The sequence below is a fragment of the Nelumbo lutea genome, chromosome 1, assembly GCF_056320005.1.
Source record: "Nelumbo lutea isolate HS-2025 chromosome 1, American lotus-T2T, whole genome shotgun sequence".
In the NCBI taxonomy this organism is placed as follows: domain Eukaryota; kingdom Viridiplantae; phylum Streptophyta; class Magnoliopsida; order Proteales; family Nelumbonaceae; genus Nelumbo; species Nelumbo lutea.
Genome location: NC_142684.1, coordinates 181,245,784 through 181,272,737, shown reverse-complemented (window position 1 = coordinate 181,272,737; position 26,954 = coordinate 181,245,784). Strand labels below are relative to the sequence as shown.

The following is a 26,954-nucleotide window of genomic DNA, read 5'->3' as shown; positions in this document are numbered from 1 at the left end:
TTGACCAAATATACATCTTTTGAAAAATCTTTTATTTTTTCAGAGTTCATTTCAGATGCTCATACCTCTGCTTCAGATAAAGCCCCATAAGAACAAGAGAGCCCACTACCATATTTACACAGTCAAAACATTATCCTAAGACTGGAAAGGCCACTGTATTTCAATAATGCGTACAAATTTACAATTAAAAACTTTACTCAGCTAGTGACAGACTCGTCTTTGGATTCTACATAACTTTCTGCATCCCATAAAAATGATCCAAAGGCAACTGCCTCCAAGACGAGCATAGTCAATCCTGAAAATGTAAGCCCAATCATTTCATCATTAGATGTATCGAGGGAACCATCCTCAGCAATCCTGATGTCTGGCCTACCAAACAAGGCCTGTGTCTGCTTCTCTATCAAAGAAATAGCTTCCTTAGTTCTTACGGTTGCATATCTCTGCAGTGTCTCTGCATCCAAGTACATTACGTAAGACCTCAATCTATATGACTTGGTTTCACCAGAACCCAGTATATCTCCATCACCATCACTATCACCATCATCAGGTGAGATCCGAATCAAGCTATCTGCATCCCAGAGCTGGTTTTCAGGTGCTGGATCTTTAAGAAGTACCTGATCTTCATCAAAACCATCAGGAAGAGTTTTCATGGTTCTCTCAAGTTGAAACCTCTGATCAACTCTTTTGAGGAAATATCCATACATTATAGAGGCTGCATAGAGCTTCCCAAGTTTGAGCTTGCTGATTTGGACAATAGTATCAAGAGGACCCACAAGCCGATCTCCAAGAACAAGAGATAAGTGGCTCTGAATCATCTCAAAGGCTTCAGGGGAGTGGACAGACTCCAGTTTCTGTTCTTGGTTTGGCCATAAATCCACCCTGCCAGTGGGATCCGAGGAAGGCACTGATATTGGTGGTATCATCGAAATGGCATTTTCCATGAACTTTTGTACGATCAAACAGTATATTATCTCTTCAAGAGCTTTCCGTCTTTCTTTCTCCTGGACTTCAGCTATTCTCCTGCAACTGAGAGTGTTAGTCTTGATGGTTTATATCTCACCAATCAATAGGCAAGCTTCAAAGTACTAATATCATGACTGATACAGGTCGGTACATATCTAAATAGAATTTCATATTAAACTTACATATTTTTAAATTTAATTGAAATATAATATGCAATTATATGTCAGTACTTCTAAAATGCATAAGCAATAAATATCTTTCATATTAAGCTGTTTGAGGGTTTTCTGTTCCCATTATGCATTACAAATTTATACTTAATACCATGTGTGTGTGTTAATTTGAAAAAGACTTACTGTTCATGTTTAAAATATATTACTCCATTTTGAATGCATTAGGCATATTGCTTCATAATAGCAGGTTCATGTATAAGTATCTTAATTCTTGCACCATACCCTAGCATTTCCCAATATTCTCTTACATTGCCTTTCAAAAACTCTTTCCAATACCAAACCCTTTGAACTTTGCCGATAAGAATTCATCTAGAAACAGATGCAGAAAAATATTGAACAGTAGCACTGCACCACCTCATAAAAGGATAAGCCACAGATGGTGTTCCTGCAGGTCCAATACCAAGTACTTAACATGAGCAGGACCTTGATATGCAGAGACAGCCAAAACTAAATTGTTGCATATGTTTTTCTCTTTTTTAACTTGATATATGCAGCACTTTGGGTTCTGTTGGTACTTCTGTTGCCTAACTTGAGATTTATTGTCCAAAAAGTTCAAAGTGTGGATAGAATTTTAAAGGATGAGATGCTTATAGAACTGAAATTCCTAGAATGCATTCAAAAAAGATATAAAACATGCAATTAAAATTATCTGGTCAACATGGTTTTGTCTTTACTCATCCAAGTTCTAGAGACAAATTGGAAATCAACAATATTCAATGGCATTGATTTCTGGGTCCAATAGGAAGATGAGGTTGATTCCGAGGTGGTAAGAAGATATAGCATGATACTACAAGCCCTATTAGTATATAACCAATCAAGCCAATTAACTATCATAAAACCATTTATGTTTCTTCTATCTTGCACTGATTCTAAATGAATAACTGTTCAAATGGAAAAGGACTCTGGCAGCCTGTGCCACATTTGCAGATAAAAGTTCTTCAGACATTGTCAGGCTAAACTGAAATTGGGAAGAGATACAAAGTACTACCAAATAGAGATCCTAAAACCCTAAGACTTGAAGGCAGAACAAGATAGAATAAACATGAGTGCTCATAAGGGAAAGCATAGACATACTTTCTTGGTTAAGACGACCAAAAAAGATATGAGCCAGAACAAAATAGTTAATTCTAGTACTCAGGATGATAGGAGAAGCATAGAGATACTCTGGCTAAGAGAACCAAAAGCATATCCTAGAAACTGGTGAAAAGAAGTACAATGGAAAGACCATTTGCTATTGTTTAAGTTCAACAGTTCAAAAGAACCAAAGACGTGATTCTTAAAAGTCTATGCAATTGACAAAGAACATCCATTACTCAGTTTTGCTTCATTTCCCATGAGAGACAGATATCCCTATCACATGGATATGAGTGGTAATGGAGGCCTCAAAGCTACCTCTATAATTACATGATACCACTCCGAAGTCTTTAAATACCAGTACTCAATAATATGTATTTATAGTCTATATGTGGCATCTAATATTATATAATTAATGGCAGTTGAAAGAAATGTATCATAAAGGACAAGATCAGGTTCATGTTGGGTCAGGTTGACCAGGGTGATGTAGGACCAGCTCAGTTCTAGTCCTTAAAGAGTGTTGAATGGTCTTCTTAATCAAAAATTTACGGCTGTTGATGGCTGTAATGGCTTCTTGAAGGAATAAGAGAGAAAATAAGGAGAGAAAGAAGAGAGAAAATACCTGGAATCACTCACAGGGTGCCTAGAATCACACTAGGGCATGGGAATCACTCACCATAGCTAGCATAAGCTGAAGAAAACTAAATAAACTTCATTGTCTTTGTGTAAAACGCCTATACATATTTATAGACTCTAAACTTATAATAATCTTAGGAGTCAAACTGTTAGACTCATAATAGTCTTGGGAGTCAAACTGTTAGACTTGATAATCCTAGTAGGACTCAAACCAAGCTGTCATATCCTATTTCAATTCAAAGAAGACTCAATAACTCTAATACCACTTATGCAATCACTCTGAAATTTTAAACATAAGCAAATTATAACCAGACAAATTAAACTCTATCATTGGATCCCACAGGAATTGCAAAATGACAAAAGTATCCCTACTGTCCCAAAATACAGAAATACATAAAATATCATAAAATTCCAATTTTGACTCTTCAACTCCTGCATCATTCTCCCCCGGTTGAAAAAAACTTGTCAAATTGAGGATGAAAAGTTGATATACCCCAATTACAAAGGGAGTAGGACTTCCCATAGCTACATGCTTGGACTGTAGAGTAGAAGCCACACACAACTAGAAAATGATCTTGAAAGAAATGTATTTCTGAAACACTACCTTCCCTAACCATCTTTGTTAAATCATCGATAACATTAGGTTTTTGAACACTTAATTCATCAACTAACCATTGTGATGAATCTTCAAGTGGTGAAATGGAAAGAGGAAGCGATAAGGAATTTCAGGCGGTGAACAGGTGGAAGACTGAATTGAATATCGAAGCGAAGAAAGTACTACTTGAGAGCGGAAGGGCCAGAAATAAAAATCTGCTAAAGGTTAGAGAAGACAGGAAGGCGACGATACTTTTGGTTGAGGAAGCAGTCCTAAGGGTGAAGGTTTTATCAACGGAGTACTTCAATCGACCAGAATAGTAGGGTGGAAAAATATATTAGAGCTGGAAAGGAAGAAATACAAAGTGGAGCTGAGGCTTAACAGGAAAGGATGGTTCATTACCATCACAGAACACTTTGGCGATAGGAAACAAATGGCTTGCTTATCGGAAGGGAAGAAGACACAAGGTTGGACAGCCTTTGCAGGTGGGTTACAGCAGTTCCCCGTCTCTGTTGACAGTCACGTACACAAGGAACATGAGCAAGAACTTAGTACAGGAGATAGCCCTCCTAAACCATCGAGCCAGCCATTAAAGCAGAGTTCCTTTAAAACGTTAACAAGCTCAAATAGGGGGATGAAATTCTGGTTTGAGGCTGTGCAAGATGACTGGGAGAGGAGAATGGTGATAACAGCCACCAAGGAGGTACAGGATTGGAGGAAGATACTACAATCTGTGTGCATAACTTGAAACTGGAAACTGAGGTTGCTCTGAAGGCATTTTCAGACAGGAAGGTGGTGCTAAGAATTGATGATGAGGTGGATAGGGAATTCACAGCATTTGAGTGTGAAGAAGGTTTGGTCTATATCCAGAACTGGAAGCCATTATGTAATAAGATGGTACATACCAGAGGAAGCTTTATGCTAAAACTGGTAGGACTTCCCTTCCACCTGTGGAACAAATCAAACCTGGGAAACATAGTCAAGCTGCTGGGTGGGGTAATGGAGGAAGTCCAGCAGCAAGATCTTCGAGCTGCAGAGGTTAGAATCAAGGGGGTGGAAACAGGTTCGCTCCCAAGAACAATTGAAGTTCTTGCTGATGGAGTTTGGTATAGAGTTTGGCTGGTTCCAGAGGTAGAGATGGAGCTCCGGGGGCGAGGTACCAAGGTAGAAGATGATGAGGACGTGGCGGGCTGGGTTACATGTGACACACAGGCGTTGGCAAAACCGGGCGAAGAACAGCACCGGTCTAGAGGGGAAGCTGGGAAGTCGGCAGTGGAAAACCAAAAGAAATGCAAACATTTAAAAGAAAAAAAATTGAAAATTTTTGAAATAACTGAAAATTTAGGGGCCCGAGTTACATTTGCTGATGTGGTTAAAAAGGGGGGAGAACAGTCCAACCAAAGGGTCGAAACCTGTTCCACGTGACTGTTTAAGTGAGCACATGGACCGGGGGCAGATATTGGGGACTATAGACGATAAAAATCGTCTATTTTCTTCCTCGGTTAAAAAGTTTGGCGGTGTTTCAACTTCGATCAGGCAGACTGAGAAAACCAGAGGTTCTCTATAGTGGATTTCTTGCCCAGTTTCTGAAATACATAGGGAGGGCCAAGCATCATAGGATCGGCCAAATCCAAGATACGCAAGGGAATACAATGAGGAGGAGGTCATTGGTGAGGGCTGGGTAGGCTGTATTTTGGAAGAGGAAGAAGCAGAAGTGGAAGTTGATTCTGATGACTAGTCCAGCATAGGAAGCGTTGAGCCCGAAAAGATGTCAGAGGAAGTAATAGTAGCAACTCTAAATCTTGGCTCGTTGTTTACAGAAAAAATAGAAGAAGTATTTTGCAAAGAACAGTCTTTACACCGTGAACCAATCAACAAAGCTGAACACATTACTAATGTCGGGGGCGAAAACCCTATCCCACACTCGGAAGCTCCACCACCAATTACTTTTGCCAGACAGGAGATGTGTATGGATAATCTGTGAACCCCATAGTTGGTTATGGAGACTAACAAAGGAAAAGGATAATCTGTGGGCTAAAATAGTCCCAAGTATTCATGGGAAAGAGGCAGATGGCTGGGACGCGGGTGTTTCATCTAGGGCTACAAGAGCTTCCCCCTGGAAGTCTATTCATGCTTTTCTTCCATCCTTCCTTCCTTTTATCAGGTATGATCTTTGCTCTGGTAATTCTGTAAGATTTTGGGAACATATCTGGGTGGGTAGCACACCTTTGAAAGAACAGTTTCCTTCTTTGTTCTCTCTCTTAAGGTTTAAAAATGAGCCTGTTGCTACTTTCCTAACCTTTTCTATTTCTGGCCCTGTTTGGAACTTGGGCTTCCGGAGGCCTCTTAGAGACTCTGAATTGGATTCCATATCTAATTTGATTAAGATTTTGGAGGAGGTAGTTATTGACCCCTCTAGACTGGACAGTAGGATTTGGGCTCCTACTCCTTCGGGTATTTTTTCATGCTCTTCTTTCTTCAAGGAATTAACCCATTCCCATTCGGCCCTTGATCCTCCTTTCCCAGCTTCGGAAGTTTAGGGTAAACCAATTCCTCCCAGAGTAGATGCTTTATGCTGGGAAGCTATCCTAAGAAAGTGTAGCACGTGTGACTTACTTCAAAAGAAAAGGCCAAGATGGTGTTTATCCCTGCACTGGTGTATCTTATATAAGAGGAATGGTGAGAGCTGTTATCACATATTTGTTTTCTGTCCTTTTGTTTCAGAAATCTGGTGTTGGTTTTTCTCTCTTTTTGGTTGCAGGTGGCCCACTCCCCCAAGTGTACAAAGCTTGTTTAACTCTTCTCCAATGAGGGTTTAAAAAAGAGAAGATCTTGTGGAGATGTGTAAGAGCAGCTGTATGCTGGACAGTGTAGGAGGAAAGAAATCAACAAACTTTCCAGGAAAAAGAAAAGAACAAAGAAGCTATCATTGATTTAATCTACATTAGGGTGGTTCATTGGGTCAAGTCTATGAAGCTTTTTGAAGGCTTATCAACAGGAGATATCATTAGAAATTGGAAAGAAGTTGCCTGGTTTGCTCGGTTGATTAATGCCCCTGTTCCAACTTGGTCTCCTCCAACCATGGGGTTCACTATGTTAGACAGTTTTGTATGCCCTTAGCTTCAATCAAATTGATGTACTTTATGAGTTTATTGTAAATGAATAAAATTGCATATTTGATTCATGTTCCCTTGGTATGTTTTTGTGTAATACCCTTAAACTGGACACTTAATGAGACTCGTGTTAGTTTAGAATGTTCACAGCCAGTGGGTCGGTCTGGGGAGACCTATCCTGACAAGGCTGACACTGTGGTGCCACCAAGTCGGTTGGGGTGGCTTGTCTCAGCTACTGGGTGAGACCCTAGGCACATACAATGTGGGATTAATTGAATCTTTGAACTGGACCAGATTTCCAGTATTGCCCTGGACCTTAGAGATTGATGGGCAAAACTGGAAAGTTACACCCGACCCCTAGACTCGATTATGATACTGCACTAGGTGTCGGATTGGGCTGTCTTTGATATACCAATCAGTGAGATCCTTAGCGGGGGTCAAAACCTAGGTATGTTGGGACAGTTTGAGAATTCATCTGAGTGGGTGATCATAGTGACAAGATCAGCCCCTTTGTCGGACAAAGGTAATGATCGGGGATGCACTCTCACTAATGGAAACCAAGATTGCCGGCAGCCGATTTCAATTGTTGAGATTTGTTTTGCAAAATGTATTTTATATGAGATATAAAAAGTATATATATTATGGTTTTGAAATGTTTGTAAAAGGTTTTAATTCCCGGGATCCATACTTGAGAGAGTGCAACATTGTTCCTTGCAGCCGAGGGAGAGGTCTTCTCTTGTCGGGCAGTGTATGATCATTATGGGCTGAGAGGTTAAGTGTAAGGCCATTGAGGATAATACCTGATGGGCTAATCTTGCATCTGCCCACAGTCCCTGGGTGTTACAAGGTGGCTTGGCCCAGGGACCACTTAGGGTAAGTGTTGGGCCCATAGAGCCCATCTGATGGGTTTCAGGGGGTGCACTGTCCATAACAGTGTATTCGGCCAGGCCTTGTAACAAAGGCTGGGCTGAACCCATGTGGCTGATGTGTAGATCATTGTTTGGGTCCCACGCCATACAAGGAAGCCCAACTGGGTAGCAGTTTGGAAGGTTTAATGAATACATAACCCTAAATGGGCCTTAAGCCCATTTCGAGCTGGGCTAATTTGATTAGTCTTTAAGCGGCGAATTCTGAGATAAGATCAACTGATTGGATTGGGCCCACACCCTATCCACTCAAAGAGTCCAAGATCTAAATGAGATTTAGATTTGGAAACTTCCTAATTAGATTAGGAACTGGCTGATCTAATCTGCAGATAAGATAAGGATTATCCCTTATCTTAAAGGGACTTCTAATCTAGATATGATTTGGGTTAGCAACTCCTAATGGGATTAGGAGTTGATTCCTTTAAGTCTATAAAAGGAAGAGGGGACGGCAGCCTTTAGACACCCAGACACACAATCATCAGCAACAGTCTTGTCTTCAGAGCTGAGATCACAGAGGAGAGAATTCTGCACCTTGCAAATTCTCTCTAGCCGCCTCCTTCCTGCAGCCGCCTCCTATGCAGTTCGATCTCCATTGCTTGGGAGAAATCAAGATCAAATCTTGATTCCAATCTTTGGGAGAAAAGATTGGTAGGAGTTGTATTCACTAGCCGCCCAGGTGATTCTTGGGAAGAATCAAGTTCTTAGGAAGGACACTGTTGATTCTGCTCCACCCTGCACTGCGCCATCTTCAGTGGGAGCAGATTTTGGTTTCTACCTTGGGCGTGAACACCTCCGTTGAGAGATATTATTTCTCTGTATCAGGTATTATCTCTCTCTCCTCTTTTTGGTTCAGATCTGGTTCAGTTTATGGTTCAAGAATGATCCTTGAAAATATGATTTTCTAAATAGGGAATTCGATTCCCAGTTGAAGGGAAAGAAAAATTTTTGAAATTCGCCCCCCCTCTATTCCGCAATCTTGGGCGTCCATATGATGGTTTCCTATCCCTTCACACTAAATTGAATTTTGACGGCAGCAGCGAAGGGGACCCAGGCCCTTCAATTATTGGAGGAGTGTTCAGGGATGAAGAAGGTCGAATTATGGCCACGTTTTCAGGGCCTATAGGTTGGGGGGATTCTCTAGGAGCTGAAATTTCAGCAGTATTAGAAGGCGTTAAACGAGCCAAACAGCTGAATATTAGGAAGCTACTGGTGGAGGGTGATTCTAAACTGGCTATTAGAAGGAAGAGGCTAGTTTATGGAAGTTCTCGAATGAATAAAAGAAAATTTACCAACTCACTCAAGACATGCAAATTCAGTTTCAGTGGTCCAAGAGGAGTGCCAATTCTTTTGCAGATTATCTAGCTAAACAAGGGATGGGAAGAACTAGTTACTTTTGGGCTGTATTGCAATGTGATGTTTTTTAGGGTGGGGTAAGAGATTTTACCCCCCTTGTTGTATCTTTTCCATCTCCTTTTATTAATAAAAGTTTCTATTATTGATCAAAATAAATATTTGAGACTTTCCAGGAACAAAACAAGGGTACAGTAGAGAGGGACAAACAGGAGGGTGAGGGAAGAGATCACTATATAACAAAGGAGACGGGAATGAAAACTCATCAGAACTGAGCCAAGGAGTTAAATGGCTCTCACACTCCAATTCAGGACCTGACAATGTTTGCCTTCAGTTCCAGCATTCCTATCCTATCCCAGTTTAACACAGGTAACAGTGTCCATTTAGTTTATGGTACTAATGTTTGCTCTGTGCCAGATACCAATCCCAGTCCAGAGGCTGCAGCCTATTTAGGAGAGGAAGGGGCAAGAGAGAGTAGCAAAGGTAGGGAACAGGAGAGAGAGAGAGAGATAGGAAGAGAAGAGGAAGCTAAAAGAAATAGCAGAATTTTGGTAATTCTTGAGAGTCTGATTTATGAAGTTGAGGAGAAGAAGTCACAGAAAGGAGGGGTAGAGGAGTCTAGTGTAGAAGGTGAAAGAATGGTAATATCCATCATATGGACGCCAAAAGGTTGCGGAATGGGTGGGCGAATTTCAAAAATTTCTTACCTTTCTTCCAACTGGGAATCATATTCCCTAAAATTTAGAATACAGTATTCAAGGATCTGACTTGAACCAAAACCGAGTTAGATCTGAAGCAAAAGAGAAGGGAAGGGATATACCTGATCTGGAGAAACAGTATCTCCCAATGTCGGTGTTCACGCCCAAAGAAAATCCCAAGAACTGCTCCCACTGAAAATGACAGTGATAATGAAGCAAAACCAACAGTGTTCGTCCCACGAACCAGGTCCTTCTGAAGAACTCGATGGAAGCAATGAGCACCACACACGATCAACCTTTCAACAAAGATTGATATCAAGAACCTTTCTTGATCTTTCCCTCACAAAGAAAACGAACTGGCAATAGATACGGCGGCGGCTGTTGGAGGAGAGAGCTAGAGCAGAATGTGGCAAATAGCTTTCTTCTCTCCAGGGTTTTCTTTGAGATCCTATCTCAAGATGTAGTGTGTTCTGCGAATACCCTTAAGGTTCGAATTCTTGTAATTCGAAATTAGGGTTTTCTCCTCTTTTCTTAGTGATTAAGAAACCTCCTAATCCAAATCTGTATTTGGATAAGGAGTCTTCTTAATCATATCTGCATATTAGATCAGCCCACTCCTAATCTTATCAGGAGTTTACCAGATTCAAATCCTAACTTGAATTTGGTCTCCATGAGTGGATAGGGTTAAGACCCAATCCTTTTGGCTTGACCTAACCTCAGATTCGCCCCTTTAAGTGACTGATCAAATCAGCCTAGTTCGAAATGGGCTTTAGGCCCAATATGCATCAAGTGCTCAATAGGCTTCCAAAGTGCTGTCCAGTTGGGCTTGGGTTAAGACCCAAGCATTGTCAGCCACATGGGTTCGGCCCAGCCTCTGTTACAAGGCCTAGCGAATTCATTGGAAAGCCTAGTGAACCCCCTGAGCCCATCACATGGAATCTATGGGCCCAACACTTACACTAAGTGGTCCCTGGGCCAAGCCATCTTATAAAAACCCAGGGACCGTGGGCAGATGCAAAATTAGCCCATCAGGTATAACCCTAAATGGTCTTACACTTAACATCTCAGCCCATAATGATCCAAAACACTGCCCGACAAGAGACGACCTCTCCTCTAGGATGGACCCCGAGGATTAAAACCTTTTTGCAAACGAGTTGAAACCGTACATATATATTATATCATTATAAATATATTTTGCAAAACAAAATTCCAACGGTTGAAATCGACTGCCGACAGTTTTAGTTTCCATCAGATAGAGTGCATCCCCGATCATTACCTTTGTCTGACAAAGGGGCTGATCCTGTCACTATGATCACCCACTCAAATGAGTTCATGAACCATCCCAACATACCCAGGCTTTGACCCCCTCTAAGGATCTCACTGATTGGCATATCAAAGACAGCCAAATCCGTCACCTAGTGCAGTATCATAGTCAAGTCTAGGGGTCAGGTGTAACTTTCCAGTTTTGCCCACTCAACACCAAGGTCCAGGGTAATACTGGAAATCTGGTCCGGTTCAAGGTTTCAAGTTGAACCCTCACTACATGTACCTCGGGTCTCACCCTGGCAGCTGAGACAAGCCTCCCCAACCAACTTGGCGGCACATCAGTGACAGCATTATCATGATAGGTCTCCCCAGATCGACACACTGGCTATGAACATTTTAAACTAACACGGGTCTCATTAAGTGTCCAATTTAAGGGTCTTACACAGAAACATACCACACAACATGAATCAAACATGCACTTTATTCATTCACACTAAATGTCTAAAGTACATTAAAACTGATTGGAGCTAAGGGCATACAAGCTGTCTAACAGAAGGAAGTTAGGAGGAAGAAGGTAGAGATGGGGAAACAGGTCAGGAAGAGAGAAATATAAAGACAAGAGAGCTGACTAATGAGGACTTTGTGACAGTGTTTGTGCAGAAGTTCGGGTGTAAATTAAAATATCCAAATGATCTAAAAGTGTTCCTACAAAAGAGAGAGAGAGAGAGAGAGAGAGAGAGAGAAGTTAAGGCCAAAAGGAGAACAATGAGGGAGGCTGAAAGACTGTTGAAGGATGTGGAAGAATCTTGTTGACGATTAATTAGTTTTATGATGTTTTTCTAAGTAGATGTTTATGTTAGTTGTTAGATAGGAGGTGGGGACCACAGTAGTTATGTGAGTCCAAATTTTATTATGTTTTTTGAGTGTTATATATGATGTTTTATGTTTTGTCGCCCTATAAGGGCATAGTTGTCTTTGTACTATTCTATTATTTTAGTATAAATAATAAGTGAAGGGGGTGGCCAGATTAATTGCTCTCTTTTCTTTCAACTTCTCTTCTTCTCTTCTTCTCCTTCTCTCTTCAAGAAACTACTTTCTTTCATATTTTTTAATTCAGCAGATTTCTACTTGGTACCAGAGCATCGGCTAGGGTTTCTTGAAACATTCTCATGCAGCCCTAGATCAGCCGATTGCATGAAAAAGTAAAGGGTTGATCGATCTGCTATAGATTGCCCAGTTCTTGGAGTTTTTGGTGGGATCTAGACATCAGGAAGGTGATCTATTGTTTGGCATCAAAATCAGGAAGAACTGGAGTACGGGGAAGAGTCCCAGAAAGGTTGGACTCTTTGTTTTTTATCTGATCTTGGGTGCCTAGGTATTGCTAGTTTTCTTTTGATTTTCTAAAGAGGGCGGTTTGGTTTCTGAAATTTTCTAGGCCGCCTGGAGTGATCGACTCACTTTTCTCTCTATTGGGAGGCGTGGGGAGGAGAGAGATTTCCCTCCAGCTAGGGTTTTCTTCTTCCGGAAGGGTTGGTTTCTGTGCGTGGTATTAAATTATTTTTTGGTCTCCAATCTATTTTTTTCTTACTATTGAACTGTTTGAAGTAAAATGGAGAGTTGGAATACCGAGATGAAATCTACCGGTACTGTGGGACTAGGTGTTGGAGGTAATAGTGATATTTTTTGGTCTGGGATCATTACTACATTAAAACTTGATGGCACAAATTATTTGGAGCGGGCACAATCAGCTAAGATGGCTATTGGTGCTCATGGAAAATTAGGGTATCTCACTGGGGAGGAGAAGAAACCTGATACAGACTCTTCCCGATGGGTGCAAGGGAATTACATGGTAATGTCTTGGCTGTGTAATTCTATGTTACCTCATGTTGCAAAAAAATTCCTATGGGCTAATACTACTAAGGAGATTTGGGATGGAGTGACTGAAACCTACTCTCATAAGCAAAATGAAGCTAGAGCCTATCAGTTAAGAAATCAGGTTATAAGTATGAAACAGGGAGAAAAACCTCTTGCTATGTATTTCTCCATGCTGAAAACCCTATGGTAGGAAATAGATCACTTAGAAACTGTGGTATGGGAAAGTGTAAATGATGCAACAACTTATCACAAACTGGTAGAGAGGAATAGGGTTTTTGAGTTCTTGGCAGGGCTGAACCCTGAAGTTGACATTGCTAGGCAGCATATTCTTTCTAGGGAGGGTGTTACACTCTCTCAGGCCTATGCTTTTGTCTCTAGAGAGGAGAGTAGGAGGAATGTAATGCTGAGACAGCCTGGGATTGACTAGTCGGCTATGGTTGGTACAACAAAACCTAAGCCGAATGGAGACAGGGGGAGTAGAGACTAGAAGGGAAGATAAGAAGGACTTGGTGTGTGATTATTGCAAGAAGCCTAAGTATACTAGGGACACTTGTTGGAAGCTTCATCCAAATCTTATGCCTGCTCGGATAAGAAACAAGAAGGGAAATGCAAATGTAGCCACTACAGGAGACTCTTCAGCCCCTCTCTCCCAAACTGATTGGGAATCCATTGCAGTAGCAGCAGTGAGAACAAAATTGGAGAGGTTTGGACAGCTTATGAGTAAGAAAGATTCACCCAGCCCTAGCCTTCCAGATGGATAGCAGAATGCAGGAGCCAACTACACCACTTCCTTTGCACATACAAGTAGTCCATATGCAACTGTGAATCTTGCATCCACTTCAGATAAGGAGGGACCTCCCTGGATTATAGACTTAGGAGCATCTGAGCATATGACTAATGCCCCTACCATTTTCAGTTCTTATCAGTTGTGCTCTAGTAGAGACAGAGTCTCTACAGCAGATGGTTCACATATGCCCATTGCTGGGAAGGGGACAGTTAGAGTGACCAATGATATAACTCTATCATCTGTTTTACATGTCCCTAGACTTCATACCAACCTATTGTCTGTTAGTTCTTTGACAAAAAATTTGAATTGTTCTGTGACCTTTCTTCCTGGTAATTGTGTTTTGCAGGATCTAGAGTCAAAGAAGATGATTGGGAGTGGTTGTGAAGTGAATGGAGTCTACCTTCTGGATGAGATTACGAGATATCAGGGCCATCATATTAGCAATAGCAGTAGTAGTTAGTCAGAGTCAGTAAACCAGATTACGCTTTGGCATAATCGCTTGGGACATCTTTCTTTTAATTCTTTGAAATGTCTTTTCCCAAAGTTGTTTGAGTTTGTTTAATTATCTACTTTGGAGTGTGAGAGTTGTCAGTTAGGAAAGCATTGTAGACAGTCTTTTAAACCAAGCAATAAAAGAAGTACTTTTGCTTTTAATATTGTTCACACTGATGTATGGGGGCCATATCAAATCCCTTCCATGGGAGGATTCCGTTACTTTCTCTTGTTTGTGGATGATTATACACGATATTCTTGGCTATATTTGATGAAATCACGTGATGAGGTTCCTAACTTAGTACGACAATTCCACCAGATGGTTCTCACACAATTTGGAGTGACAACTAAGGTTTTTAGATCAGATAATGCCAGAGAGTACTTTGAGAAGGATCTAACCACATATCTCTTAGAACATGGTGTAGTTCATCAGAGTGTGCATATACACCGCAATAGAATGGAGTTGCTGAGAGGAAAAACAGACACGTTGTGGGGGTGGCAAGGAGTCTTATGATGCGCGCTTCAGTCCCTGTGCAGTTCTGGGGAGATGCAGTTCTTATAGCCGTACATGTGATTAATCGTGTTCCTTCGAAGACTTTGGGGTTTAAGGTGCCATTTTGCCTCCTTTTTCTGGATGGAGAGATATTTCATATACCTCTGAGGGTTTTTGGCTGTGTTTCTTTTGTTCACATTCTTGGCCCTCATCGCAAGAAATTTGATCTTAAGGCCAAGAAATGTGTTTTTCTTGGGTATGCTCAGAACCAAAAGGAGTATTGCTGTTATGACGCAGTGTCGAGGATCAGATTTGTCACTATGGATGTTACCTTTTTTGAATCCACATTCTTCTTCTCGAGTGGTTCTCCTCAAGGGGAGAGTTTTGGGGAGGAGAACTCACAATCTGTTCCTCTTCCTGTTTTTGTGGTGCCTCCATCGGTTCAGCCAGCACCTGCACCATCAGTTCAGCCAGCATCGGTTCAGCCACCACCTGCACCTCTAGTTTCATTACCTGAGCCGCTACGGGCAGCCTCACAGCAATATCAGCGCCGGCAGATGATGGTTGACTCTACACACCCTCGACCCACACCACTCTCTGTCAGTCCTTCTGAAACTCCAGATTCGGCAGATACAGTTCCAGGTATTCCTCTTGAGCCTGTTATGTTTTCTAATGATAATGTTTCTGTCCTTAACACCACTGTTGCAGCTGATCCCATTGACCTTGATCTTCCCATTGCACATCGTAAGGGGAAGAGAAAGTGTACAGCCCACTACATTTCACACCATCTTTCCTACAGTGCATTATCACCCTCCTACCGTGCTTTTCTTTCTTCCCTAGATTCTATGTCTACCCAAGAATGTTACTGAGGCTCTCTCCAAACCTGAGTGGAAAACAGCCATGCAAGATGAGATGGATGCTTTGGTCAAAAACCAAACTTGGGAAATAGTTGATCTTCCCCCAGACAAGGAGACAGTCGGATGTCGATGGGTATTCATAGTGAAGTATAAGGCCGATGGCAAGATAGAGAGGTACAAGGCAAAGTTGGTAGCAAAAGGGTATACTCAAACCTATGGTGTTGATTATCTGGAAATCTTTGCACCAATAGCTAAGATGAGTTCAGTTTGTATTCTTTTATCTCTAGCAGCCACCTATTCATGGCCCTTGTTCCAACTTGATGTCAAAAATCCTTTCCTCAATGGTGACTTACAGGAGAAGGTATATATGGACACTCCAGCAGGCTTTTATGAAAATGTTGGTAAAGGAAAGGTGTGCAGACTCAAAAAATCTCTGTATGGACTGAAACAGTCACCTAGGGTTTCGTTTAACAGGTTCAGAGGGGCACTGATCCGTTTTGGATACACACAGACATAGTCTGATCACACCCTCTTTGTGAAGAGGAGAGATGCTTTGGTGTCAATTCTGATTGTGTATGTGGATGATATAGTGGTGATAGGAAATGATCTGGAAGAGATTGATGATTTCAAAAAATCATTGCAGTAAGAATTTGAGATCAAAGATCTTGGTGAGCTCAAATACTTCTTAGGAATTGAAATTGCAAGATCCAAGCATGGGATCTTCATTTCACAGAGAAAGTATGTACTTGACCTACTGCGAGAGACTGGAAAGTTGGGGACTAAACCAGCAAACACTCATGTTGATCCAAATCACAGAATTAATGGTGTGGATGGTGAATTGGTAAAGGATGTGGGGAGATATCAAAGAATGGTGGACTGACTATTGTATCTGTGTATGATACGACCAGATATTTCTTATGCTGTCAGTGTTGTGAGTCAGTACATGCATGCACCTCGGGTTCAGCATTGGGAAACTATTGAGAGAATACTTGCATATCTGAAAAAACACCCTAGCAGAGGTATTCTTTTCTCAAATCATGAGAATATGAAGCTAGAATCCTATACAGATGCAGACTGGGCAGGATGCTTAGATGACAGGAGGTCTACATCAAGAGTGTGCACCTTTGTAGGTGGAAACTTGATCTCCTGGAAGAGTAAGATGAAAGCGGTTGTGGCAAGGTCAAGTGCAGAGGCTGAGTACAGATCCATCGCTCATGGTGTCTTAGAACTTCTTTGGGTTAGATCTCTTTTGAGTGAGATTGGGGTGAAAGCAGAAGAACCTATGATGTTATACTGTGACAATCAGACTGCAATCAATATTGCCTACAATCCAATTCAATATGTTAGGACAAAACACATTGAAGTTGATAGACACTTTATAAGAGAAAGGGTAACAACCGGAGAAGTTTGTTTGCCTTATGTCTCTTCAGAGTTGCAGCTGGCTAATGTTCTCACTAAAGGGGTGGCAAGGAACAAGCTTGAACATGATCTACGCAAGTTGGGAATGTGTGACATTTACTCCCAACTTGAGGGGGAGTATTGAAGATTAATTAATTTTATGATGTTTTTCTGAGTAGATGTTTATGTTAGTTGTTAGATAGGAGGTGGAAACCACAATAGTTATGTGAGTCCAAATTTTATTATGTTTTTTGATTGTTATATATGTTGTTTTATGTTTTGCCGCTCTATAAGGGCATAGTTGTCTTTGTACTGTTCTATTATTTTAGTATAAATAATAAGTGAAGGGGGCGGCCAAATTAATTGCTCTCTTTTCTTTCAACTTCTCTTCTTCTCTTCTTCTCCTTCTCTCTTCAATAAACTACTTTCTTTCATATTTTTTAATTCAGCAGATTTCTACTAATCTAAAAGAGTAGAATTTGACATCAAGTGGGCAATGAGTGTATGGAAAGGTAGGGGGATTAGTTGAGTAGCCTTACCTTCTTGAGGGTCTGCAGGGGGTGTTGTGACAATGTGGAAGAATGAAGTATTGGTAGGTATGGAGGAATTGATAGGACAATATTCAGTTTCATTGAAGTTTAGGCAAGTGGAGGATGGATTTGAATGGGTGCTAACCAATGTGTATGGGCCGAACGACCACAGAGAGAGGAGGAAATTATGAGAAGAACTGGTTGACATTAGGGGATTGTGGGATGGGCCATGGTGCTTGGGAGGTGACTTCAATGTAATCAGATGTACTTTTCTTGCAAACGTGCACAGATAGGCATCCTCAACTTTTATAGCTTGAGATTCTTCTTCTTTAGCTCTACAATTTTTAAAGCTTGAAATTCTTCTTCTTTAGCTTCATCCTCAACTTCAGCTATAGGATAGGCATATACATGCACGGAATCATCTACTTTCTTTTCAACTTTGTACCATCTTCCCATTGACTTCACGTTCTTTGTTGTAATCTGTTGTTTCTTCTTTTGCTCGAAATTAGTCAACCCCATATATAGATCATCATGGAAGTCTAGTGGGATGTACTTTTCTTGCAAACACCTCTTCATCTCCGCCCATGTGCTAATTGGATCATCGCCTCTATTTTCTAGTCGTTGCTCAAGAGTTCTCCACCATACTTTAGCATGACCCGTCAGCTTCATGCGCACAAACCTAATCCTTTGTTTGTCAAGCATATCATGCCAATCAAAATATTCTTCTAGTTCGGCAACCAAATCAAAGAATGCTTGTGAATCATCATCTCCATTGAAATCTGGTATTTTCCTTTTCTCTTCTAACATGTTTGAAAACCTTGCTCCCGCAACCAACATTATTAGATCTGTTTTCTTCCACCATCTTCTCAAATAAGTCAACCAAAGACCCTTCATATGGTTCAAAAACCCAATCATCATTGATTCTAGACCTGTAAGATTGTCTAGAAGATACCCTAGACCTATAGAATCGGTCACTTTGTGAGAACATAGTGAATAAACCATTAGCTTTGATACCAAACTGATGTAGGACCAGCTCAGTTCTAGTCCTTAAAGAGTGTTGAATGGTCTTCTTGATCAAAAATTTATGGTTGTTGATGGCTGTAATGGTTTCTTGAAGGAATAAGAGATGAAATAAGGAGAGAAAGATGAGAGAGAATACCTGGAATCACTCACAGGATGCCTAGAATCACTCTAGAGCATGGGAATCACTCACCATAGCTAGCATAAGCTGAAGAAAACTCAATAAACTTCATTGCCTTTGTGTAGAACGTCCATACATATTTATAGACTCTAAACTCATAATAATCTTAGGAGTCAAACTGCTAAACTCATAATAGTCTTAGGAGTCAAACTGTTAGACTTGATAATCCTAGTAGGACTCAAACTAAGCTGTCATATCCTATTTCAATTCAAAGAAAACTCAATAACTCTAATCCTACTTATGCAATCACTCTGAAATTTTAAACATAAGCAAATTATAATCAGACAAATTAAACCCTATCATTGGATCCCACAGAAATTGCAAAATGACAAAAGTATCCCTACTGTCCCAAAATACAGAAATACATAAAATATCATAAAATTCCAATTTTGACTCTTCAGCTCCTACATCACAGGGTCTCAGCCCTAATCCCACCAGATTTGAATTTGGGCTAGATTTTTCATCCCTCAATGCAGTGTCATGGAGCTGAACTAAGCCCTTCTTTTATCTCTTTTCTTTGAGTTTCTTTCATTGATCCAATCAAAACTAACCTGAACAAAGTTGCACCAGAAAAACACTAAAACATTTGTAAAGATAAAACTTTGTAAAGCCACACATATTTAAAGCACACCATCTATATTTGCCCTCCTTGACTGCCAGGTTAACATTTTAACCTTGGCACCCGTAGTTATCAAGGCATCAACTAGGTGAAAATGCACCCTTGGTTGGACACCTTACCCAAATGTCATGGATTATATAAAAAGGCACCCTTCTCTATATGTTAATAATTTTATTTTTTGACATGCAATTACTCTAATAAATATTTACTATATTACAGTGTTGTGTTTGAAATATTAAAACAAATTGATTTAAAATGCTATGTTCTTTCAGATATGGTGATTTGCAATGTTTTGAGAGTACAGTTAATGTAGTTAGTAAAAAAATAATGTTTTTTCAATTTAAACACATGCTGATTAGTATGCAAAATTACAGAATTAACCTAGAATTTAATTTCTCCTTTGTAAAATTCTATGGGCAACTAGGTGCTCCATTGTCACCTAAAGTTGCCTAGATGCCTTGACAACTATGCTAGCACTCCAAATGCTTCCAAAGTTAAATCAAGAAAGAACTACCATCAAGAAGGTTTTTCACAAATGGTTTACTTGACTAAACCCAAAAGGCATTCCTAGTTGTTCTCCAGCATCCAAAACTCCAAAAGGATATAGATTTAACTTCTACCACACGACTCTATTTTGTCAAAAATCAAATGAAAGGCCAGGAGGCTGAGATAATGTTGGAGAAAGTGATATAGGATGGTTTGTCCTACAAGAGCTAGGTGGGCCACTGGGCTTAGATTTTGAAGGAATGACTCTATAAGGTGAATTGCAGTTTTAGAAGAGATCTAAGAATTGCAATTTGACCTATAAGGTTTCTAGGTCAGATTCAACAATTTGTTGGTTTTTTCCTATACTGATTAAATTTGAGAGAACCAAGAAAAATCTATGAAATTTTGTGTACTAACTTAGATTTTTGTATGGGTGAGGTGTCGTCTTGTCACCTCTCAGATTATAATTCCTTTTTTGTATAATGAAAATTTTCCTTTCTCATCAAAAAAAGAGGTTTGGGTTGTTTAGACAGAAAAAAAGACAAATATCCTCCATGAGAGGAAACCCAAACAGTCTGAAAATTTGGGTTTTAGTTGGAATTATAATGAAGATTTTTTTTTGTTGAGAAAATAAAGTACTGTATTGTATTGATATGATCATTTCAAATATACATTCATTTGAGTGCATTCAGAGGCTGTACAAAAATATTTTCATACAGAATTAAGAAAATAGAGAACCAACACCCAAAAAAATATAGTGGTTGGACTCCTTTGTGGGGTCCAATGATAGGGTTTAATTTGTCTAGTTATAGTTTGCTTATGTTTAAAATTTCAGGTCATTTCATAAGTAGGATTAGAGTTATTGAGTCTTCTTTGAATTGAAATAGGATATGACAGCTTAGTTTGAGCCCTACTAGGATTATCAAGTTTAACAGCTTGACTCCTAAGACTATTATGAGTCTAACGGTTTGACTCCTATGGTTATTATGAGTTTAGAGTCTATAAATATGTATGGACGTTTTAGACAATGGCAATGTAGTTTATTGAGTTCTCTTCAGCTTATGCTAGCTATGGTGAGTGATTCACATAGGCACCCTGTGAGTGATTCTAGGTATTTTCTCTCTTCTTTATCTCCCTATTTTCTCTCTTATTCCTTCAAGAAACCATTACAGCCATGAACAGCCATCAAATTCTGATCCAAGAAGACCATTCACATTCTCCAAGGACAAGAACTGAGCTGGCCCTACATCAGTTACCCATATGATAGCTGCAGGGAATATGCTCCAAAGAACTTTGCCTCTATTACTTAAGCCTTGGATTCTCCATCCTTGGAAGAGTTTCAATAAAGAGCTTGGTAAGCAGCCTTGAAGACCAAAACAGGATAATGTCAATATCCATAGCTGGTATGTGAAATTGCAATGCATGAAAATCTGAAGAATAATCAGAGAGAACTAAATTTGAAGGAACTAAACTAATCTTGCACAAAAGACCATTACCAAGGAGAAAAGAATCAAGAGAAGTTAAAAATAAGGAAATGATGTAGGACCAGATCGGTTCTAGTCCTTAGAGAATGTTGAATGGTCTTCTTGGATCAGAATTTTATGGTTGTTGATGGTTGTAATGACTTCTTGAAGGAATAAGAGAGAAAATACCTGGAATCACTCACAGGGTGCCTAGAATCACTCTAGGGCATGGGAATCACTAACCATAACTAGCATAAGCTGAAGAAAACTCAATAAACTTCATTGCCTTTGTGTAAAAGTTCATACATATTTATAGACTCTAAACTCATGATAACCTTAGGAGTCAAACTGTTAAGACTTATAATAATCTTAGGAGTCAAACTGTTAGACTCAATAATCCTAGTAGGACTCAAACTAAGCTATCGTATCCTATTTCAATTCTAAGAAGACTCAATAACTCTAATCCTACTTATGCAATGACTCTAAAATTTTAAACATAAACAAACTATAACTAGAAAATTTAAACCCTATCATTGGACCCCACAGAAAATTGAAAAAATGACAAAAATACCCCTACTGTCCAAAAATACAGAAATACATAAAATATCATAAAATTCCAATTTTGACTATTCAGCTCCTGCATCAGGAAAGAAACTTAATTAGGTTGCCTAGAAGATCCCTAAGAGTGATTTTAAAACCTTGTTAATATTTAAAGAAAAGTTAACCAGAAGATCTTACTTTAAGACTATAATAGAGAACCAGAAGGGAAAAGAGAGAATATAGATAAAAAGGAGAACCGAGAGAGAGAGAGAGAGAGAAAAAAAGCGAAAATAAAGGTTTGCATGGAGAAAAACACAGAAAATATTTGCAGCATTTCAGAAAACTCTTTCAATTCATTCTCCTTAAAACATGGCTTACATAATATATTTATGGGAGATAATAGGACTTGGGTTACTATCCACCAAAAATATAGAACTGCCACTAGAAAGTTTCAGCCAAAGAAACATCATAATTCCAATTCTACTTATCCTGTGACTATGAAATGTCAAACACAAATAACAATCAAGCTCTTTGGGGTCAGGTGATTTCTCATCACCTCTCCTGTACCTTCTTCTTCTTTTCTTGAATAAATTTTATTTTTTATTAATCTTCAAAAAACATAAATAACAATCAAATAGCGTAACTACTAGATTTCAAAGTCATCAGAAGAAGAAATTATGGCTCTCCTTCAAGGACTAAAATTAGCCACGTAGCTGAATATGAAACAAATAGAGGTTGAAGGAAATTTCATGTTGCTAGTGGGTTGGATGGTCAATAATGATTTATGATAAGATATCATCTGAAAGGAGATAACAACTAAATGACCCAACAAACAAACGACCGGACCCTTTAACAACACCTGAAAAAACAAACACACAACTTACATACCAAAGACTCAAACTAAACCAGACTTGAGCTAAAAACCTGGCAGAGAGGCTCAATCTTCATCCACAATTTCATCCTCCTGGATGATCAATAATGATGAGGGTCCTTGGGTGTACAGGCAGAATGGTAGATGATGAGGGAAATCAGGAGTCTGGCAAGAGAGGTAGGGACCACATTCAAGTGGTTTAACAGATCTGCAAATACCTTAGATGAGCAAGGGGTGTTAAGGGAGCAATTTTTTTGGACCAACTTGTACTCTTAAGATGCTTGGGGGCTTGGCTCCAATTGAGAGCTTTGTACTGCTAAGTAAACTTCTCAATTAATGAAAGCTATATATTACCAATCAAAAAATAAATAAATAAATAAATAACATACCTACTAGACTATGTCCCAATGGCACCAAATAAATTTCCCAAAATACCCCTAAACCCCCACATTATTCTCACCCAGTTTGAGACAAAACTTGTTCTTGAGTTTGGTCATTCATATTTTGCTTTGGATTGCCTCTTTGGTGTTGGTTTCCATAATGGATTTTGATGTTCTAGCCAATTCAATGCAATCTGATCTGGTCTTAGGCCTAGGGTTCCATCACCAATGGTGTCAACTCTCTTCAAAAAAAATGACCAAGCAGCACACTTCAATTTGATGGTTTTGAAGTCTTTAGCTTGTAGGTAGAGTGTCTAACTGTTCCCATGAAGAAAAGAGTAAGTGCTCTTGTACCCATCAGGCTTCACCTTCTTGCCAAGGGCCAAGGTCACTCTAGGACGATGTGGCACACTTTCAAAAGTAACACACCACATTGCACAGTATCAATAACCTACAAAAAAGCTGATAATGATCACTATATGCTTGAAGAAAAGTTTCTTCATATTGAGAACTTGAGATGGTGATTCCTGAACATAAAGAGATAATTTTATCTAATGTTGATTTCATCATTCATGCCACTCTCTAACATAAGACATGTAGATCACGAATTGGATCAGTTAATCATTCTTCCTCACTTCAAAATTCAAGAATAAGTCCTTTTTTTACCAGGGGAGAGTGATGCAAGCTTGGACACAAAGAAACGATTCATGGAAGAAGAAACCAAGATTCTTCATATTCTTAAACCAAAGGCAATTCCATAATTTTTGGGTCATCTGAATTTTGGTATTTTTAAGCTGTTAGTTTGCTAGTGTCTTAGGAATAGGGATTTTAAGTTTTATAGAACTTTACTAATCTTGGTAAATATCTGAATACTATTTATGATAAGTCTTAGTACCACTTGTCATCATCTAATATCACCATCCTAATGGCCAATCTCATGAAGTAAGCCTTGGTATCTTAAAAATGTAGATTGCACTAAAACAGAGGTAGTTGCTTTGCCAACTGAATTGCAGACTGCTCTGAGATTGTGACCTCCCACCATTGAAGATGATTGAGCTAATGCTATTAGGTGAAATATCAGCAATTCTTGAGGACCGCGAAGAGAACACATTCACAGGATAAACCCAAGACCCATTGATTTTTGAACGCGCCAGTGTTCGGTGAAAAAGAAAAAATATCACATCAAGCCGGTATCGGATTAAAGCACCGGCATGTTCAAAACTCGCTGGGGGGTCTCGGGCTTGTCCTCGCAGGAAATGTCTTCTCGACTGCGAAGGCTTTTCCATTATCTCAATGAGATTAGGGATAATCTTTCTCTCAAGTGAATTCAGTTGCAGGATGATTTGGTGATAGGAAGGGTTCTTTTAAAAAGTGACAGCTTTTAAATATTCATATATACCCTTTTGTATTATCAATGTAGATTCTCTCAAGTGGACACCTTTCTCTTTTTTTTTATCCATATACATATTTCTCTTCGTTTTATCTAATCAAGTATAGTTAGCTTCTAAGCTAAGTTGTTTAAGCAAATGTATTAGGCTAAATAAAATGGTATTATTGATAAAAGACCAGGCATTACTGTCCTTGGCAAGTAAGGATTCATTAAAGAATTTCTACAAGTTGACTAAACTGGCAAATTCAAGCACAAAAACCAAAGGATAATTCCTGATTCCAAACACCAATTAAGGCAAGGAAATGAATCAAGCACAGGCATACCTATAGAGGAGGTCATTCTGAGGAGGCAGAGATTCTTCTCCTTGGGCACCCCGATCAGTTTGAAGATTCTCAAGTTGCTGATCAATGGCTGCAGGCAGCAGATGTGGATGGGTTTGCATTATTTGCACCAAAAGCTGGCCCACTGGAGATTCAAAGCGAAGTGGAGCAATTGGAGTTGTATCATTGTTTGAATGCCCTGAAGCTCTTACTGATAAGCTCCTTGTTTGGCACTTTTCCAGTCCAGCTCCTAACCTCAGAAAGCAAGAAGGGTATCTCTAGAAAAGAAAAGATTCTATAAGAAATCAAGCAATAAGTATTATAGAAAGTCTAGAAAAATGACATTGAGAAAGAAAATTTTAACAATTTCCCTCCCCAAATTCCACTTACCAGAGAAACAAAGCATTAAGTAAACATCTAGCGCACACTTTTAATGTAACGGAGGCTAAGATTTTTACAATCAGAGATAATCCCAAACTAACTGCTTCTGGTACCTTGGATCAATAATCGATAAAGAGGGAGAAACCAAATAGGATGTCATCATAGAACAAGGCAATTAAAGTGGAAAGGTGCATCCACTGTGCTGTGTGACTGGCATATACCAATGAGACTAAGAGGAAAATTCTACAAGATAGTTACAAGACTAGCATTGCTATATGAGACGAGATTTGGGCAATGAAGAAGCAACATGCTTACAAAATAAAGTGTAGTTGAGATGAGGCTGTTGAACTGAACGAGTGAAACCTTAGAGAGAACTTAAGAGTAGCTCCATTTACTGACAAGACAACTAGACAAGGAAAGTCAGCTAGAAAGCCTAAAATGGCTTGGTCACATGCATAGACGATCAATGACCAAAGAAAATGTGGTCTGAAGTGGTAAAAATTGATTTAAGGACTTACAGCAGACCATGATTATTAGTTAGTAGAGTAGTAACTATAGTTCTCGGGAAGCGGATACAAGTGCAAAACATGCCAAAAGAAAGTTTATACAGCAATAGAGATGATGAAAATGGAATTTATGTATGGCGAGTACGTTCATAAAAAGTGAAAGAAAGAAATTGAAGAAAGTTGGAGCCAAACCTTGAGAATTCCACCGGAAATAAGGGACTTGGTATCATAAAATGGGGGGAAACTCTTAAAATCCAGCGACCTAAAACCCCCGGAGGACGGAAGAATCACCAAACCGTCGCTGATAACCCCTGAGATCTGCATCATCTTCTCCAAAAACCTAAATTCAGCCCCTGAACTCACACCACCCAACCCACCAAATCGCGGTAGAGAGTTGTTACTACGATGAGAAGAAGAGTCGTGGAAGGGAGATGAGAAAAATTGAAATTTTGTTTCACGTTTTCTCTGCCAACTCTGGACTCCTAATTCCAAGGTTCCGTTTCGATTCTTCTCAGTGCCAATGATGGGAGAGAGTACAGACTAGAGAGAGTAGAGCACAGAGACCTGGATGATGATGATGTCCTTCACAAAATACAAATGTAAGAGGTGATAACGTGGCAGATGCTGATAGGACAAGATGTTGGTTTTGTGGATTTTAGTCAGATATTTATTTTAGGGGTAATAGGATATAAGGGCAACTTTTGGGGTTTAAAATCAATAAAACTAATATATTTAAAGAAAAATTCAAAAATAAATTAAATTTTAAAAATAATATCGATAAAGTGCAAAAACAATGTTAGAGGTGGCGGTGGCAGTGGGCAGAGGAATGACCACTAGCGTTGTCGCTGCCACCTCTGCCTCCGGCCACCTCCAGCAACATTGCCAAAGGCAGAGGTGACAATAGGTGGCAGCGGACAGCGGTGGTGGGTGGTGGCGAGCGGCGACGGATGGCGGTTTTGATGAACAAATGGCGGGAAGAAGAAGATAAGGTGTTTTTGCCCTTTATTGATATTATTTTTTAAAATTTAACCTATTTTTTAAGTATATTACTTTTATTGATATTAAACCCCAAAAGTTGCCCTTATATACTAACCTTTTAATTTATTTTGAGTTATATATTTGTGATTTTGTTTGTGTATATAAATCAATAACTCTGTGCACGTTTAGTTAGAGGTGTAAAGCAAGCCATGCTGCTCACAGGCGGCCCATGTAAAGTGCAGGCCATCCTAGGCCGTGCCGCCCTCCCCTGGGATAACTTGGGGGTCAGCCTGGCACGCCCAATGGCCCAAGCCCATGTTGTGTCATGTCATGTCGTGGGCCAGGCCGGGACATGGGTTGGGCCAAAGCTATTTATTTAAAATTTTAATTTTATATGAATTTTGATGTATATAATTGCTTAAATATATAATAATTAAATTAATTAATATAATAAAATTAAAAACAATTGTTTATTTTGTTAGTATATTATATACTATATATTATTATATAATTAGAATTTATATAAATATATTATA

At 39.4% G+C, this 26,954-nt stretch overlaps 1 protein-coding gene across 1 annotated transcript; it reads right to left on the bottom strand.

Moving 5' to 3' along the window:
* Window positions 1–26,005, bottom strand: LOC148879615 (UV-B-induced protein At3g17800, chloroplastic-like). Its single transcript, XM_088961201.1, has 3 exons — window positions 25,633–26,005; window positions 24,557–24,831; window positions 1–1,020 (listed from the first exon to the last, which is right to left on the bottom strand). The coding sequence occupies exons 1-3, from the start codon at window positions 25,765–25,767 to the stop codon at window positions 198–200; spliced, it is 1,233 nt and encodes a 410-aa protein (XP_088817327.1). The 5' UTR covers window positions 25,768–26,005; the 3' UTR covers window positions 1–197.
* Window positions 26,006–26,954: the final 949 nt, after the last annotated feature.

What these genes read in the sequence shown, in the direction of transcription:
- LOC148879615 (XM_088961201.1), bottom strand. Translation starts at nt 25,767, where the DNA reads ATGATGCAGATCTCAGGGGTTATCAGCGACGGTTTGGTGATTCTTCCG. An exon ending in TTTCCGGTGGAATTCTCAAG is followed by an intron (nt 24,832 to 25,632) that starts GTTTGGCTCCAA and finishes TTTCTTTTCTAG; the next exon opens with AGATACCCTTCTTGCTTTCT. An exon ending in CAGAATGACCTCCTCTATAG is followed by an intron (nt 1,021 to 24,556) that starts GTATGCCTGTGC and finishes TCTCAGTTGCAG; the next exon opens with GAGAATAGCTGAAGTCCAGG.